Source organism: Calonectris borealis, chromosome W (genome assembly GCF_964195595.1).
Source record: "Calonectris borealis chromosome W, bCalBor7.hap1.2, whole genome shotgun sequence".
Taxonomy (NCBI): Eukaryota; Metazoa; Chordata; class Aves; order Procellariiformes; family Procellariidae; genus Calonectris; species Calonectris borealis.
This window is the reverse complement of record NC_134351.1, coordinates 11,202,291-11,220,739: the sequence shown is the minus strand read 5'-3', so window position 1 is coordinate 11,220,739 and position 18,449 is coordinate 11,202,291. Positions and strand designations below refer to the sequence as shown.

The 18,449-nt window shown below is 45.0% G+C and overlaps 2 protein-coding genes across 2 annotated transcripts in view; one reads left to right on the top strand and one right to left on the bottom strand.

Moving 5' to 3' along the window:
- The first annotated feature begins 4,326 nt into the window (after positions 1-4,326).
- The window catches only part of LOC142074915 (amyloid-beta A4 precursor protein-binding family A member 1-like), a 278,116-nt gene continuing 263,993 nt past the window's right edge, over positions 4,327-18,449 (top strand). The window contains exon 1 of the mRNA XM_075135902.1: positions 4,327-4,368. The gene's annotated coding sequence lies outside the window, so the exon portion shown is untranslated. The remainder of the gene's footprint in view (positions 4,369-18,449) is intronic.
- LOC142075003 (purpurin-like) lies at positions 12,529-18,036 on the bottom strand. Its single transcript, XM_075135994.1, has 4 exons — positions 17,920-18,036; positions 15,068-15,204; positions 14,148-14,260; positions 12,529-12,773 (listed from the first exon to the last, which is right to left on the bottom strand). The coding sequence occupies exons 1-4, from the start codon at positions 18,034-18,036 to the stop codon at positions 12,529-12,531; spliced, it is 612 nt and encodes a 203-aa protein (XP_074992095.1).

Genomic DNA, 18,449 nt, shown 5'->3' with positions numbered 1-18,449 from the left:
AATATTTATACAGACTCTAAATATGCTTTTGGAGTTGTTCATGCCCATGGAGCAATATGGAAAGAGCAAGAACTTTGTCTGCCAGTGACTCACCTATGAAGTATGGAACAGAGATTTTAAATTTATTGAAAGCAGTACAAAAAAAACCCAAAGAAGTTGCTGTGATTCATTGTAAAGCACATCAAAGAGGAAACTCAAAAGCAATACAAAGAAATTGAAAGGCAAATGAAGGTGCCAAGCATGTAGCGCTGAATACCACACCCCAAATTATAATGAAAAAAAAAAAAAAAGTTGGCTGAACTATTACAGTGCAGAAAGAATGATCTAGGATGATGGATTACTTCACATGGACAATGTATAGTAACTCCCGAAATCATGAAGAAATTGATGGTCACAAGCCATACTGAGACACATATGGGAGCAGAAGCAATGGTCGAGTCGGTAAAACGATATGCAATAGGGACTAAAATATTATTGATTGCTAAAAGTGTGAGTAATAAATGTGAGATTTGTCTTAAGAACAATCCGAAAATACAAATCCGCCCCCCTCCTGGAGAGGTAAGGAAAAGCATAACTCCCGGTGAGTATTGGCAAATAGATTTTTCAGAATTACCAAGGTGCAATCAATACCGATATTTATTGGTATTGGTAGATACCTTCTCTGGATGGCCAAAAGCTTTCCCGTGTCGAACCAACAAAGCAAAAGAGGTAACAAAACACTTCTTAAAGGAAATTATTCCAAGATTTGGAGTCCCTTTAGGGATGTCCTCGGACAGAGGTCCACATTTTGTGGCGGAGGTTATTAAGAATGTGAGTAAGACACTAAGAAGATCACAATTTAGTAGACAAGTAGAGAGAATGAACCAAACATTAAAAAGACAAATTTCTAAAATATGTCAGGAAGCTCAGTTGAAATGGATTGAAACTTTACCACTTGCCTTGTTAAGAATTAGGGTGACCCCGAGAGCTAGAAAAAAAAATAAGTCCATTTGAAATTCTGTATGGCAAACCTTATGATGTCAATCTAACAGGAAGGTTTGAACAAATGCACATAATAGGAGAAAAAAGTGTTAACTGAATATCTCTTGTCTTTGGGTAAAATAGTGAGTTCTTTACACGAATATGTTCTTTTGAGCACAATTTTACCCCTTGAATTTCTGGTACGTTCATTCAGTCCAGGAGACCAAGTCTACCTGCGAACGTGGAAGGACGACCCCTTTGGAGAAAAGTGGAAAGGACCCTTCCAAGTGTTATTAACAACAAACACTGCTGTAAAATTAGAAGAAATAAACTCTTGGATTCATTACATCAGAATAAAGAAAATACCTCCTAGACCGTGGACATCTACACCTAAAGAACCATTGAAATTACCTTTAAGGCGTACTTGATGAGTCACCGGAGATGTTGCTGAATTATTTGTGATATTTAAAATATTTATTGTTAGAAAGGAAACCAAATTAATTAGGAAATTATGGGTTTAGGAGTAGAAAATGTGGAGCCTGTTGATATTAATTATGACGATCAGTAAAGCTGAATCCCAATTTCTATTGCCAAAATGGGATAGAAATCGAAATATCTGGGAACTTTTAGCCCAAGAAGTAACCAACATGTCTTCTTTTTGTATTGCAGAACCTAAGTGATAATTCACAGTTAGTTGAGAAGAAAATTCAACAATTAAAGGACTTAGCATCTGGATTTAAGGAACGAGAAGGATAAGATCTTTCTTGGTTATTTTTGTGGCTTCCAAATTTAAATTGGCTCAGACAGTTGTTCTTATTTGCAATACTGATCGTCATCTTAGTTATAATTACTTGTTGTATGATTCAATGTATGTCTTTTTGTAGACCAAATGCTTATAAGTAAATGGTGTGAGACTCATGATGCTTAACATCATAAGTCTCAAAGGGGGGAATTGATGTAGTAGGTATAGTTTGTTCGTTTTGTAATTTCGAACATTGCACACTGTTCTGTTCGTTTCTGTAATTTTAAAACAATGAAGATTTGATGCTTAAAAAATTAGGTATTGTGTTTGCAGGTGTGTAGTATTGTTAGACTCTAGTAAAGATTAACCTTAAAATCAAGAACCATAAATGAACGTGATCCAGACGTGGCTCGCAGACAAACCTCGACCTTATAAGGGAAGAAAGGAACAGGTTCACGAAGAGTTCACTACCCTGCCGACCACCGGAGACCACTCGAGACCCTCAAGAAGACCCCAAAGACTTTAGTGCGCATGTGTCTAGGGTGATGTAATATTATAATTAGTTCTCGGAAATTCAATGAATATGTAAAAGAGAATCTTAAAATATGTATGAGAAGCATGGATATAAGCAGAAAGGTGATTAGACCAGGGGTGCTTGAATTGTGGCAAGTCCACCGAGCACCCAGGCCTGAATAAAACTATATCTCTCCTGAGCGTGTGGAATTGGTTACTTGCACGCCAGGCTCGAATCCGCTTTTCGGACAACTTTGTAAATATTGAATTAGTTAATGATTAAGTGCTACTAAAGTTTGTAAATGATTAGTCAATAATTAAGTGTTGCTAAATTGTGAATGAACCCTAGACTGCTGCTAAACACATATAGTCCCTGAGATATAAACCCTTAAATGATTTTCCTTTATATGTTTCATCCGTGTAATAAGTAATAGAATGAACCTTGCCATCGAATTCTGTTAGGTCGCACCGTTATAAATCTCTATTAAAATCACTTTCTGCTAATACCTTTGATGGTGATTCTTTAAGCGGCCACTAAACCACTCATTCGCGACAGGGCTTTACTAGCAGAGATAGAAACTTGATCATCCCACTCTGCTCCACGCTTGTCAGGCCGCACCTGGAGTACTGTGTCCAGTTCTGGTCCCCACAATTCAAGTAAGATGCAGACAGATTGGAGAGGGTCCAAAGGAGGGCCGCGAAGATGATCAAAGGGCTGGAGAACCTGCCCTATGAGGAAAGACTGAAGGAGTTAGGTTTGGGGGGACCTCATCACGGCATTCCAGTGTGGCGAATAAGGACACAGACTCCGTCTGAGAGGGCACGAAGACAAAGACGAAAAAAAACTTTATTATACAGCACAAGCGCCTTTTTATACCTCACATTATGCCACGTATACACTTCAAAGAATTCCCTAGTACATCCCCTAAGCAAAGGTCATCTCGACACTCTTCCGCTAATTTCCTTATCTTTGTCATGCCCTCAGAACCATGAACTGCCACCTCTTATCTCCCTTTTTCCCACGGCTTCTTTCACTTCCCATCTTCCCATGGCTTCTTGTTTACCTACGCTATGATACTGCTTGTACTCTCAGACATTGATTCCTCCGCATTCCAGTACTTAAAGGATGGCTACAAAGAGGACTGAGGGTCTCTTTTCACAAGGAGCCACATGGAGAAGACAAGGGGAAACGGGTACCAGTTGCACCTGAAGAGGTTTCATCTTGATATAAGACTTTTTTTACAGTGAGAACAATCATTCACTGGAACAACTCTAAAATGTCCACTTCGATCTTGGCAGCCTGGTCCACCTGCTGGTTGTCTTGATGTTCTTCAGCGGCCCGACTCTTGGGTACGTGAGCATCTATGTGACGTACTTTTACAACCTGGTTCTCTACTCGGGCAGCAATATCTTGCCACAATGCAGCAGCCCAGATGGGTTTACCTCTGCGCTGCCAGTTGTTCTGCTTCCACTGCTGCAACCACCCCCACAGGGCATTTGCAACCATCCATGAGTCAGTATAGAGATAAAGGACTGGCCATTTTTCTCGTTCAGCAATATCCAAGGCCAGCTGGATGGCTTTCACCTCTGCAAACTGGCTCGACTCACCTTCTCCTTCAGCAGGTTCTGCAACTTAGCATATAGGACTCCATACAGCAGCTTTCCACCTCCGACGCTTTCCCACAAGGCGACAGGACCCATCAGTGAACAGGGCATATTGCTTCTCGTTTTCTGGTAGTTTGTTATACAGTGGGGCCTCTTCGGCACACGTTACCTCCTCCTCTGGGGATATTCCAAAATCTTTGCCTTCTGGCCAGTTCGTGATCACCTCCAAGATTCCTGGGCGACTGGGGTTTCCTATTCGGGCCCATTGTGTGATCAGCGCGACCCACTTACTCCACGTAGCATCGGTTGCATGATGTGTAGAGGGGACCCTCCCTTTGAACATCCAGCCCAGCACCGGCAGTCGGGGTGCCAGGAGGAGCTGTGCTTCAGTACCAACCACTTCCGAAGCAGCTCGAACCCCTGCATATGCTGCCAATATCTCCTTCTCAGTTGGAGTGTAGCGGGCCTCAGATCCTCTGTATCCCCGACTCCAGAACCCTAAGGGTCGACCTCGAGTCTCCCCTGGTGCTTTCTGCCAGAGGCTCCAGGTAGGGCCATTCTCCCCGGCTGCGGTGTAGAGCACATTCTTTACATCTTGTCCTGCCTGGACTGGCCCAAGGGCTACTGCCTGAACTATCTCCTGTTTAATTTGTTCAAAGGCTTGTCGTTGCTCAGGGCCCCATTTGAAGTCGTTCTTCTTCCTGGTCACTTGACAGAGAGGGCTTACAATCAGGCTGTAATCTGGAATATGCATTCTCCAAAAACCCACAATGCCTAAGAAAGCTTGTGTTTCCTTCTTCCTAAATGGTGGGGACATGGCTGTTATTTTGTTGATCACATCCATTGGGATCTGACGACATCCGTCCTGCCATTTTATTCCTAAAAACTGGATCTCCTGTGCAGGTCCCTTGACCTTACTTTGTTTTATGGCAAAACCGGCCTTCAGAAGGATTTGAATTATTTTCTTCCTTTTCTCGAAAACTTCTTCTGCTGTGTTGCCCCACACGATGATGTCATCAATGTACTGCAGGTGTTCTGGAGCCTCACCCTGTTCCAGTGCAGTGTGGATCAGTCCATGGCAAATGGTAGGGCTGTGTTTCCACCCCTGGGGCAGTCAGTTCCAGGTGTACTGGACGCCCCTCCAAGTGAAAGCAAACTGTGGCCTGCACTCTGCTGCCAAAGGGATTGAGAAGAACGCATTAGCGATATCAGTTGTGGCGTACCACTTGGCTGCCTTTGACTCCAGTTCGTATTGGAGTTCTAGCATGTCCGGCACGGCAGCACTCAGTGGTGGCGTGACTTCGTTCAGGCCACGATAGTCTTCTGTTAGTCTCCACTCTCCATTAGACTTTCGCACTGGCCATATGGGACTGTTAAAGGGTGAGCGAGTCTTGCTGATCACTCCTTGGCTCTCCAGTCGACAAATCAGCTCATGGATGGGAAGCAGGGAGTCTCGGTTGGTGCGATATTGTCGCTGGTGCACTGTTGTGGTAGCGATTGGTACCTGCTATTATTCCACCCTCAGCAACCCCACAACAGAAGGGTCCTCTGAGAGACCAGGCAAGGTGGACAGCTGTTTAATTTCCTCCGTCTCCAGGGCAGCTATACCAAAAGCCCACCGATACCCTTTTGGGTCCTTGAAATACCCTCTCCTGAGGTAGTCTATGCCAAGGATGCACGGAGCCTCTGGGCCAGTCACAATGGGGTGCTTCTGCCACTCATTCCCGGTTAGACTTACTTCGGCCTCCAACACAGTTAACTCTTGGGATCCCCCTGTCCCTCCAGAAATACAAATGGGTTCTGCCCCTTTATAGCTTGATGGCATCAGGGTACACTGCGCACCGGTGTCTACGAGAGCCTTATACTCCTGTGGGTCTGATGTGCCAGGCCATCGAATCCACCCAGTCCAGTAAACCCGGTTGTCCCTTTCCTCCACCTGGCTGGAGGCAGGGCCTCTGTAGTTCTGGTCATAGTACTCATTACTCACTTCTTGTAGATGTGAATCAAAAGTCCCTTTATTAAGACTGGAAGTCAAGCAGGTCTTCTACTCTGTCCGGAGCACTGCTCACTGGGGACTGGAGCATCAGTTTTCCTGGGAGAACCCCCTTTTGTGGTTGTTTTTCCTTGCAACTCACGTGCCTGTGCCTCTAGGGTCAAGGTAGATTTTCCATCCCACTTCCTCATGTCCTCTCCGTGGTCACGCAGGTAAAACCACAGGGTGCCCCGGGGTGTGTATCCACGATGTCTCCTCTCTTGAGCAGAGGGACGCTTGCTCCTAATGGCTGAGACACTGGCCCGTGCAGGTGGGGAGCAGGACATATCCTCTTTGAGTTGCTGGACCTCCTGAGACAGTTTCTCCACAGCAGAGACACAGGCCCGTAGGGAGGAAGAGAGACTTTCTTCATATTGCCGGAGTTGGCCAGCCAGTTCATCTACCGTTTGTTCCCCTCCATCTTTCAAGGTCGTTATTGCCAATGAGTTTGCATGTGACGCTGGTGCGCTCCGTACAAACTTCCGCCACATGGGTCGGGTGCATTTGACTTCATCTGGGTCTTTGGATAACTGCTCGTTGTTCAGGTCATCATAAACCACCTCCAGCACGGCTAATTCCCTCAGGTACTGGATACCTCTCTCCATGGTGGTCCACTTGCCTGGGTGGCATATAACATCTTCCTTGAAGGGATACCTTTCCTTCACACCTGACAGGAGTCGCCTCCAGAGGCTGAGGACTTGTGCCCCTTGTCCAATTGCTTTGTCAACGCCCCCTTCCCTAGAAAGGGATCCCAGCTGCTTGGCTTCCCTACCCTCTAATTCCAGGCTACTGGCCCCGTTATCCCAGCATCGGAGCAGCCAGGTGACAATGTGCTCGCCTGGACGACGGCTGAAGTCTTTTCGCATATCTCGCAGCTCACTCAGGGATAGGGATTGGGTGGTTACCATCTCATTTATGGGTTCTGCCTCTTCCTCCTCCTGTTCTCATGATGACCCTGGTTCATTTTCATCACTTACTAAACGAGCTGATTTTCTTGTGCATTTTCTTTTTTGTATAGGGGCAACTGATACCGGCATGGGTTGGTTCTCTGTCGCAGGGGGCAGAGTAGGTGCCGTGCCTGCTGTGGGGGGTGGAGTAGCCACAGGGCCTGTTGTTTTGTCATCAGATGCAGAGACCTTTTCTTCCCCTTGAGGGTTCTGAATACTGTTAAACAGGGCTTGGTAGGCATGGGCCAGGCCCCAGCACATTGCAGTAATTTGTGTCTCCCTAGAATTGACAGGGTGACAGTATACTTTTTCCAAATATTCTCCTAATTTTTCAGGATCCTGCACTTGTTCAGGGGTGAAGTTCCAAAACACTGGCAGTGCCCACCTTCCTAGGCATTTGCCCATGCTATCCCACTCGCCCTGCCACTCATAACTATCCAGCCTTGGGGCAGATCTCTGGATGATATTCTTAAATTGCTTACTAACCTTGGACAAAACTGAAACAATATTCCCAAGGAATACCAATAGATGTATCTTAACTACCCAGGGATGTTCAAGGTACTGACAAGTTATTTTTTCGAAGGAGACAACATCATAGAGGAAGGTAGTGAGGGTGCCATCCTGTATTTCCTCCATAAAAAACCTCTCAGAGGAAGAGGTATAATTGCTAATGGTCTCCATGAGGTGGTACCCGAAGTACAGTAACGGCTTCATTACAAGTCCCAAATCCCAAATAACCCCCAATGCCAGCGTTTTAGTAACAAATCTCCCAGGCAAAACATCACTAATCACTGCAGAGCACAGCAGACTACAAAACCCAACACCAATCTTTAACAGGTACAGCAAAAACAGGAGCATGGTGCAGATCAGATAAATTAATATTGAGAACAGATGAATCAATATTGTGACCGGCAACTGTTAACAGATATAAATTCCTTAATATGCTCTAGTTAATTTGTTGTTATCTCAACCCTTCGTGCTCCACGTTGGGCACCAAAAAGGACTGTCATGGTTTAATCCCAGCCAGCAAATAAACCCCACGCAGCTGCTCGCTCACCCCCCCACTCCGGTGGGATGGGGAAGAGAATCGGGAGGGCACAAGTAGGAAAACTCGCAGGTTGAGATAAAAACAGTTTAATAATGGAAATAAAACAAAGTAGAACAGTAATAATAACAATGATAACAACAACAATGACAGAATATACAAAGCAGGCAATGCACAATGCAGTTGCTCACTGATCGCTGACCACGTGTCACGAACGGGGGGCGAGCCCCCCCACACCCCGGTTTTTATACTGAGCATGACGTCACATGGTATAGAATACCCCATTGGCCAGCTGGGTCAACCACCCCAGCTATGCTCCCCCGCCCCCACAGCTTCCCCTGCTCTTGTCATGGCATGGGAGGCCGAAAAGAAAAAAATAAAAAAGTCCCTGGTGCAAGCACCACCCAGCAACAGCCAAAGCATCAATGGGCCATCAACGCTCCTTTCACACCAAACCCAAAACACAGCACACCCCCCAAGCTACTGGGAAGAAAGTTAACTCTGTCCCAGCCGGAACCAGGACACTGTCCTAGTGCTGAAAACATTTTTCCTTCTATCCATACTGTACCTCTTCTGTTTCAATTCATGCCTGTTTTCTCTCATCCTCCCACCATGCACCACTGTGAAGAGCCTGGCTCTGTCTTCTTGATGACCTCCCTGTAGGTATTGGAAGGCTGCTGTTAGCACCCCCTGAAGCCACCTCTTTTCCAGGCTGAACAATCCCTGTTCCCTCAGCCTCTCCTCATAGGGCAAGTGCTCCAGCCCCCTGACCATCTTGATGGCCTTCTGCTGACCTCACTCCAGTGCACCTGGAGCACCTCCTCCCCCTCCTTCTTCACTGCCCTTGGTGTCTGCAGAGTTGTTTCTCTCACATATTCTCACTCCTCTCTTCCAGCTGCTGTTGCGCAGCAGTTTTCCCCCTTCTTAAATATGTTGTCACAGAGGCTCTACCACCATCGCTAATTGGCTCAGCCTTGACCAGCAGCGGGTCTGTCTTGGAGCTGGCTGGCACTGGCTCTATCGGACATGGGGGAAGCTTCTGGTGTTTTCTCACAGAAGTCACCCCTGTAGTCCTCCCTCGCCACCAAAACCTTGCCATGTAAACCCAATACAACGCTCTTCCCCTACTCCAGTGTGCAGGTCCCTTCCATTTGATACAGTCCTTCACAAACTGCTCCAGTGTGGGTCCTTTCCACCAGCTGCAGTTCTTCAAGAACTGCGCCAGCATGGGTCCTTCCCATGGGTACAGTCCTTCAGGAAAAAAACTGCTCCACCGTGGGTTCCTCATGGGCTGCCGTTCTGCCAGAAAACCTGCTCCTGTGCAGGCTCCTCTCCACAGGCCAGAGGTCCTGCCAGGAGCCTGCTCCAGTGTGGGCTCTCCACAGGTGCAACTTCCTTCAGGGCAAATCCACCTGCTCCAGTGGGGGTCCTCCACAGGCTATATAGTGTGAGTATCTGCTCTGGCATGGTCCTCTTCACGGGCTGCAGGGAAATACCTGCTTCACCATGGTCTCCTCCATGGGCTGCAGGGGATTATCTGCTCGGGCGCCTGGAGCACCTCCTCCCCCTCCTCCTTCTTATCACAGAGGCGCTACCACCGTTGCTGATTGGCTCAGCTTTGGCCAGAGGCAGGTCTGTCTTGGAGCCGGCTGGAACTGGCTCTGTCTGGCATGGAGGCAACCCCTGGTGTCTTTTCACAGAGGCCAACCCTGCAGCTCCCTGCCCCCGCTACCGAAACCTTGCCACGTAAACCCAATAAACCTTGATAGTCTTTACCTTAATGGTTTTCCTTTTGAATTTCCTGCTGCTTTTCTGTTTCTGTCCTTAGCTTGAGATGGTGGCTGTCACTTATCTTACTTTCCTTTTAAGGTAGCTTTTCTAGACTGGGAAAGCAAATAATACCCCTTCCTAATAGTCTTCTCTGTTGGCTGATAGGCTGAGGAATCTTGGATGGGAATCTTGGGAAAAGCAAACTTATCTTGAGGGAACTCCCTGCATCTCTGGGATACTATTGGTAGCCCTGGATAACAGCCTTTGCTCAGCATTTTATATGCTTCTTCGAACAGATACAGTAGATAATGATTGGCAGTAGATAACAGATTATGCAAGCAACTTGTAGAGGCTGCCTTATGATTGTGCTACTCTGAAGCTCTTCACTCAGGGCTAATATTGTGCCACACATTTTGCAAATGCCCCAGGGGCCAAGTCTGTACAGTCTTGTCTTCATTGTACCATCAGTAATTATGACCTGAAAAAACCTTGTGTTGTTGACAAACCGTAGGGTTCAGTATAGTGTTCATTATGCAGTTCTGGACTGGTAGTTTTATTCATAGGAAACCATTCAAAGTGAATGTGATTGTCCCATGAGGAATGGGAAATATATGGCTGAAAAATGCTTATGTAGATTTCCCTTTTCTTACAAGGAATCTTCTAGGTAATATTCCTTTGGTTCCCTACATCTGTGAAATTCTTAGCCACAAACCCTATCAGCTCTGTATTGCTCAGCTATTGAACATTGGAGGAAGGCAGTGGGGAGTAAATTACTACCTAGGCCACAGGACAATGTAAGTGGGAGCTCAGTTAAAGCAGTGGGTTATTGAGAGAACAAGTTGCTTTGTTGCATTCTTGATTCAGCTCTATTTATTTAGTTAGTTAGTTATGATACTAGTTCCATAATTTGATTAGAAATACTCAGTGCAGATCTTTGGACATTAACATGTACCAGAAATATAGCATAGTAAGATATGTAGCAAAGAGCACATTGTCAATCTCAGCTCAGAGTTATTGTTCAACAGGTTTTTATAACTTCAGAATTAAGATAGAAATGCTGGTAAAAGAGCCATACTGTATGTAACAAGAAGCAGTTGAAGAGATTTTTTAAAAAACATTTATTGACAAATGCCTCATTACGTATTCCCTTGAAAATTCAGTTATCAATAATGTATTACACACAAGTTACAAACACATGACATTTTCTTGTTTTTCAGGAAGAAAACACTAGTCTAAACTATGATTTTCTTTTTTAAAAGTGAATGACAGCTTCAAGACCAAGAAGTCTGGTTTCAGTGCTTAAAGATAGAACCAGAAGTGTATTTTTTAGCATGCCCCTGTAAAGAAAGAGAAAGTGAACTTTAGTCCATGCAAATGAATTTGCAAAGCCATCCCAGTGCTTTAACAGCATTTTTAGTCCTCAGTGAAACTGTAGCTACAGCCATCCTAGGGTACTCCTGAACCACAGTACAAGATTAAGTCAAGGGGACTGTTTGTATTGTTCTGTGCCTGTTGGACAGTTTCGAGTTCTGTTTGCCTTCACCAATCACAAAGGGTCATGAGTTTTTAGCTTACTCTAACACCTAGGCACTCAGCCCACAAACCAGTTACCCTTTCTCTGCTACAGGAAGCAATATAGAGTGCAAGGGACAGGGATCCCTCTACCAGCTCTATGACTTTACAGGATGCCCATATGTGCTCTGTAGCTGAGAACTGGCTCACACAATGACATACCATTCAGAGATTTTTAGCAGCTACTTCCTGTCCAACTAGGCCTAACATATGTGCTAATGAGGCAATCCCCCAGTCTAGGTCCTCAAACCTGGTTTAGTTAAAGGCCCATCTCCAGCGAAGTTGGTGTGCATGTAGAGGGTGTGGGAGCCAAGCTAGAAACTTATCTCATCATCTCAGGGACAGCAGATGAGCTGGAAGATGAGCTTCCATAAATCCAGTCAAAGGTACTCTCAAAACAGCTGTGAGACCCGGCAAAATGATCTGTTGATCTACTTGTATTTCTGTGGAGCAACAGCTCACTCCCACTGTCAGCAGACACTGGCAGAACTGCTGCTCAGAGCCCCTCAGTCTCTGTAGTCTCTGTTACACAGGAAGTCTAGGGATCAAATCATGCTGACAGCTAGGAAGGATGAAGGTAATGCAATGAAGGTAATGCAATGTTATCCAAGTGGCCATGCCAAGCATTTCCAAGTTCATAAACATCTTATGTCCAGGCCCTTGTATGTATCTATTATGATATATGAGGAGAGCCTGACAGAAATGGGCTTGTTCAACCTTAAGAAGAGAAGGCTAAGGATGGGGGATTGGAAGGGTGGTCTTATTGCTATCTGCAACTACCTAATAGGAGGATGTAGAGAAGATGAAGCTAGACTTCTCACACTTGCACATACAAGAGCCAATGGACACAAGTTGCAACATGGGAAATTCTGACTCATTATAAGGAAAACCCTTTTTCCCCATGAGGGTTGTCAGGCACTGAAACAGGGGCCCAGAGAGGTTTTGGGATCTCCATCCTTGGAGATATTCAAACCTTGACTAGACAAGGCCCTGAGCAACCTGCTTTAAGTTAGCCTTGCTTTGAGCAGGGGGCTAGACCAAAGACTTCCAGAGGTCCCTTCCCATCTAAATTATTCTGTGATTCTTTTGGGATAACAAAGACATTCTTCCTTTCATAGTGTGCTAGCCTCAGAGCATAGGATTGCTATAAGGGAAAAATAAAGGTTGCAGAACCACCCTAAATCTGACTCGCTCTCCCTTCCACAGACTTTGCTTTGCAGGCACATTCTTATTAAATATGACACTACAAAAAATGTTTCTAAAAGAGTAAAAATTAGTTTGCAGTGACTCTATTGCATTTACAGCAAGTGCAATTGCCTGGTCCTATAAGCTGCCAATGCAGTCACTCCAATGCATTTAAGTAACTGAAAGTACCTGACTGCAGCACAGGCTGGAACTGGCCAGACATGCAGATTTCCTCCTGCTTCTGACGCAAAATGTGTTGAATGGCTGGGGGAAGGCCATGAGGGTTGCGTGAGAAGATCAGGGAGTAGCCATCATCACAGGAGCCATCCTCTTTCAGACTACGGCAGGCATAGGTAATAGCATAGTTATCATAGTCGGTGTCAATCACCCAGTAGTTGTCCCCTGAAACATCAAATCAGATGTGCTTGTCATGGTGGAAAACACAGAGCAAAGGCATGCATGTGCTATTCTAGCAGATGGAGACTTTACTATAATACATGGCAAGGACAGCTTCCTAAAGGACAGAAGGTCACCTCTAATTGTTTAGCTTATGTCTACACTGTGAAGTGAAGAATGGGGCAAACACGGTGTGCCCTGAATCCACCATGTTTCCCATCGTGTTTTTATAGCACATGGCAACTGTGCTGAGAAAGTGCCAATGATGGGTGACTCCCTATGGGCTGAGCTTGGCCCCATTGCTGTCTGGTCTCTACCACACAGACAAGAGTACAGCCCACACCAAGGCATCAAACACATCCATGCTCTCTCTATCAGAGCTCCAGAGCTTGGATTGAAGCACAGGCCTGAGGGTTACAAGGTGGATGATGGGAAAGTGTGATCATAAGAACAGGCTCAATTTCATTGAGACAATAGAAATAGCCATGAAGTTCTTAACACAAAGGCTGGGTATCTCTTTACAAGATAGACTCTTGTTCAGCCAAGATTTGAACTTAGCGCATTTTCACATTTGGTTTCTGTGACTAAAGGTGTTAGCTGGACCACATCTCTTTGGGTTTTAGATGACAAAATCTCTTTATATTTCCTGTCTAGGTGGGTATATTGAGACAAAGGGCAAGCAGATCATATTTCTTATATGAATAGTCTCAGTAAAAGATGGCTTCTGTTTTCCAGCCTTGTTCGTCAGCTGAGTACATTTTAGTGTAGTTTATCTGCCAGTACGGAAGGAATGTATTTTGTCATGCACTAACAAGTTGAATCCCAACTGCCCAACTTCCAGAATTAGTCTCTCTGGCAACCCAACAGCTGTGGAGGATTCAGAAAGGAATTACAGGGTATGAAGGCTGCATAAATGAGGTGTGGCACAAGGAATTTCTGTGAGAGGGACTTAAGGTAGTGCTGCAAACTCCTGCCATGCCTGCCTGACAGGATCAGTGCCTTGTTGATGGGATGAAGATTTGGATTCATGTGTCATGTCCCACCAGTTATAAGGAATTCAGGGAGTCCAGGAAGAATTGCTTCCCTAGGTTCAGCACAGTGCTCAGCTGTACAAAGCCTATTTGCAATGTCAGCTATCTCTAAGCTGTGTCTTCCTTGTTAACTAAACTGGTGGATAGGTAGGGTCCCCGGGGAATTTCTGGATCCTACCCCTTCTGTGGAGATAAAAACCTTGGAAAAAGCTTCCCCCTCCAAGGATGCTTTGTCTCCATTTGGAACAATTTGAGCTCAGCTGTTTTGACTGCTCATATACTGAAATACACAAGTTTGGGCAACCATAAACTATAGACTGACCCCAGGGGGATGAAGAAACTCACTCACCACCACTGGACAGGTAGCTAGCCAGGCCCTGGTATGTCATATACATTTTTGCTGGAGTGGTTGGGTCAGGTACTGTGTACTGAGCAGCCATATCAGCACAAATCACCCAGAACCTGTAATGACATCCATTGAGATCCTGCATGATTTCTGAAGAGGCCATTCAGAAATACACAACTATCATTTGAGTATTCTTCCCACATACATTGTATGCCATATCTGTTCAGCTTCATTTTGCCTTGTCTCAAAATATCCTAGAGTGCTTTGCTATTAAACCTAAGGTTCAGGGCAGCCTGCTTTACTCCATTATTCACCCAGTTAAATATTTTGGTTAGTTAACACTGAATAGCAGCAGAGTTAGTATTAGCCTGTAGAAAGTCTCTGTTTTTCTTCTCTATCTATACCCAGAAAACCACTTAATCCCTTCACATGTTGTAATCCCTTATAGTAGCCATCACCAAGGGACTTCCATCTGCCTATTCAGGTCTCACAAAAGTATCCAAGAGCTAATTGAGTATTTACCAAAGAAGTCTAAACAATATCACATTGAAAGATCAACTAATGTAACACTCATTTACACTCATTTCCTTCCCTCAAACCTGTTGAGCTACTCACCTTCTCACAGGCTACACTGGCTCCGCTCTTTTTATTCCAATTTATTTGCTTTACTGGTCTATCATTAAAGACTTTATCATTGAATTGGCAATTATACAACAGTTTTATCATGGGCCTAGACCAGAACTAGACTGAGAACTAACCCAGGACTCAATCACCTTTGGCCTCTAAGGTATTAATTTTGTTGAGATTGTCTTCTTGATAACAGCAACTCAGTCATGTTGTGCACTCAGGATAAATCACCATTCACACCATCTCTTTAGTATATCGTGTCATCAGCTAGAGTTAGAAGTTAAGCACACACTTACCCAAAAAGCTTCACTCGGCCTTTGGAAGATGCTGTCATTGTGCCATCTTCCTCAACACTGTATTCAGCAGAGATATTGTCCTGAAGGAAAAGACCTTCTGGATCCTTCTTGGCTAGGGCATACCATTTCCCTGCATACTGAAATGAAAGATTATTGTTGTGGTGGGTGCTGGATGCCAGGTGCCCACCAAGCCATTCTATCACTCCCCCTCCTCAACTGGACAGGGGAGAGAAAATATGATGAAAGGCTCATGGGTCGAGATAAGGACAGAGAGATCACTCACCAATTACTGTCACGGGCAAAACAGACTCGACTTGGGGAAATTAATTTAATTTATTATAAATCAAATCAGAGCAGGATAATGAGAAATAAAACCATCAAAACACCTTCCCCCCACCACTCCCTTCTTCCCAGGCTCAACTTCACTCCCGATTTTCCCTACCTCCTCCCCCTGAGCGGCAACAGGGGGACGGGGAATGGGGGTTGCAGTCAGTTCATCACACGTTGTCTCTGCTGCTCCTCCCTCCTCACACTCTTCCCCTGCTCCAGTGTGGGGTCCCACCCACGGGAGACAGTCCTCCACGAACTTCTCCAACGTGGGTCCTTCCCATGGGCTGCAGTTCTTCACGAACTGCTCCAGCATGGGTCCTTCCCACGGGGTGCAGTCCTTCAGGCACGGACTGCTCCAGCGTGGGTCCCCCACGGGGTCACAAGTCCTGCCAGCAAACCTGCTCCAGCATGGGCTCCTCTCTCTCCACGGGGTCACAGGTCCTGCCAGGAGCCTGCTCCAGCGTGGGCTCCTCTCTCTCCACGGGGTCACAGGTCCTGCCAGGAGCCTGCTCCAGCGCGGGCTCTCCACAGGGTCACAGCCTCCTTCAGGCACATCCACCTGCTCTGGCGTGGGGTCCTCCATGGGCTGCAGAGTGGATATCTGCTCCACTGTGGACCTCCATGGGCTGCAGGGGGACAACCTGCCTCACCATGGTCTTCACCACAGGCTGCAGGGGAATCTCTGCTCCGTGCCTGGAGCACCTCCTCCCCCTCCTTCTTCACTGCCCTTGGTGTCTGCAGGGTTGTTTCTCTCACATATTCTCACTCCTCTCTCCTGGCTGCTGTTGCGCAGCAGTTTTTTCCCCTTCTTAAATATGTTATCACAGAGGCACTACCACCATCGCTGATTGGCTCAGCTTTGGCCAGCAGCAGGTCCGTATTGGAGCCAACTGGAACTCGCTATGTCCAACATGGGGATAGCTTCTGGTGTCTTCTCACAGAAGCCACCCCTGCAGCCCCTCCACTACCAAAACCTTGCCATGCAAACCCAATACAATTGTCTGGATTAATCATCACTGCAAAACTGGCAGAAGACTCTAGCCACTGCCTGGCCTATGGTAAAAGTCTGAGTTTGGGTGGGTATGTTCCACACAGGTTCTGCTATACAGTTCAACACACTCACCTGTATGCTCTTTTGTGAGGCATTAAAATAAATAGGTCTAGGAAGTCTGAATTTCTGTATGCATTTATTCTTTAGCACTTGAGACATTCATGGAGTGGTGGCCCAACACTGTAATCTTCTCTGAAATGCCATCTTGAAATGCTTCACCCATAACTCAGGATTTACTGCTGTGAATCATTTCAGTTATTCTATATTCCCATGTAGACCTTGTTTTCTTTGTGAAGGATGTCAATAAGGAGACCAAATCATAGCCACAAAGCCATTATCAAACTGGCTGGAGGCACTAGCCAGTTTGTCCTGTTGTGGCTGACAGGCTAAAGTCGAGCTTTTGCTCATGATCTCTCATTGTGTAAAGAGTCTATACAGAGAAGCAGAAAATGCTGACTATGCCCATGACAAAGAAAGAGTGTGTTAGGGTGACTAGCAATAGGGGGAACTGAAATGAGATTAAGAAGAAGAATAAAATTCCTACAAAAAAGTGACCTTGAAAATTTAAAACCAATATGTGCTGAAATCAAAATAGGGTACAAGCAAGTGATTGCATGACTGGGAGAGCCTCAAAAATTACCTGTATCAGTAGAAATAATGGGGGAAGCAGAACATAGCTCTGATCAACTGAACTCTTCAGTTAAAGTGATGAAATTTGTCTAGGAAGTTACATGCTTAAGGAAGATTGAGATAGAATTTGTAACTTCCGAATACATGAGGCTAAGAATAACACTGCTTTATCAAAACACTGAAGTTCTCAAAGCATTCTCCCCAGAAATGTGTTTGTTTTCAGCAAGGCCAATTTTGTAGGAAAAAAGTTCTGTAACCCCACAAATTCTGGATGTGGCTGGAAGTGATACGATGGCATGTTCTGTAGACAACCAGTCCAAACAGGTACTGGCACACCATTCTGGACCATTCCAAAACAAAGTTAGCCCTGGTTTTCTGTTCAGAGGCAGACAAATAAGACACCCTAGTTAGAACTTAGACAGTCTTTGTTTAGGATACCCAGCTTAGTTAAAAATTTGTGTTGACCTGACTCCCAAGAATGGACAGCAGTGGACTGTGTGTGATTTGTCCTCCAGGGTACTTGTTTGACCTTTCCCTCTATTGATAATCTAAAAAGTGTTCCATTCATAGATTCCCCAAAACTGAGAGCCAATCTGAACTTGAGCTAATAGAAGATTATGTCAAATATAATAGTCTAGCATCCCCAACATTTCTGTGATCAGGTTAAACACTAGCAAAAAGAGCGAACTGCAGAAACAGTGTTCCAGAGACAGTATATATAAAAAGATAGCATTCTAGTGACAAAGTTTAGATTAATACATCCTATACACTGGAAAACCAGTTTATACAGTGAAGCTTCTCCTGGTATATTGTGTTTAGTAGATGAAGTAGTCATAATTACCCTCTTTGGATCAAAATTGTCTTTCACAGAGAAAGACTCCACTGTACAGGTCTGAGCTAGGCTATATTCAACAGTGGAGAAGAGCAATGCCAGGAAAACATACTGTGCATATTTCATCCTGCAAGACAAAAGTAAACATGCAGAGTCTTATTTCTTGTAGCACATATGGATAGCTAGTGCTGTGCCTACAAATACATTCCCCCTGTTTTAAAACTAGTTTCATTCCATGCTGAGCACAGTACTATTTCATTGAGAAACCTGGATCAATGCTATGCCCGAATCCAGCCAGATCTGTATCCCTGACCACCAACGGCAATTACTTTGCCAGAGTATTTTGCTTTCCATTAGCAATAGTGCAGTTCACATAATTTTTGCATTATAAATCAAGACAGACTCTGGATAAGGTTGATAAGAGTTGATAAAATTAGAAATTAATTGAATTTTTGTTTTGACAACAAAAAAAATGTTCTTATGAGCTCTGGCAAAACCTTGTTGGTTCGAAATACATAGTTTCTAAATTTTTCATAGTG

What these genes read in the sequence shown, in the direction of transcription:
- LOC142075003 (XM_075135994.1), bottom strand. Translation starts at nt 18,036, where the DNA reads ATGAAATATGCACAGTATGTTTTCCTGGCATTGCTCTTCTCCACTGTT. An exon ending in ACAATTTTGATCCAAAGAGG is followed by an intron (nt 15,205 to 17,919) that starts GTAATTATGACT and finishes CTTTCATTTCAG; the next exon opens with TATGCAGGGAAATGGTATGC. An exon ending in TAGCTACCTGTCCAGTGGTG is followed by an intron (nt 12,774 to 14,147) that starts GTGAGTGAGTTT and finishes TTGATGTTTCAG; the next exon opens with GGGACAACTACTGGGTGATT.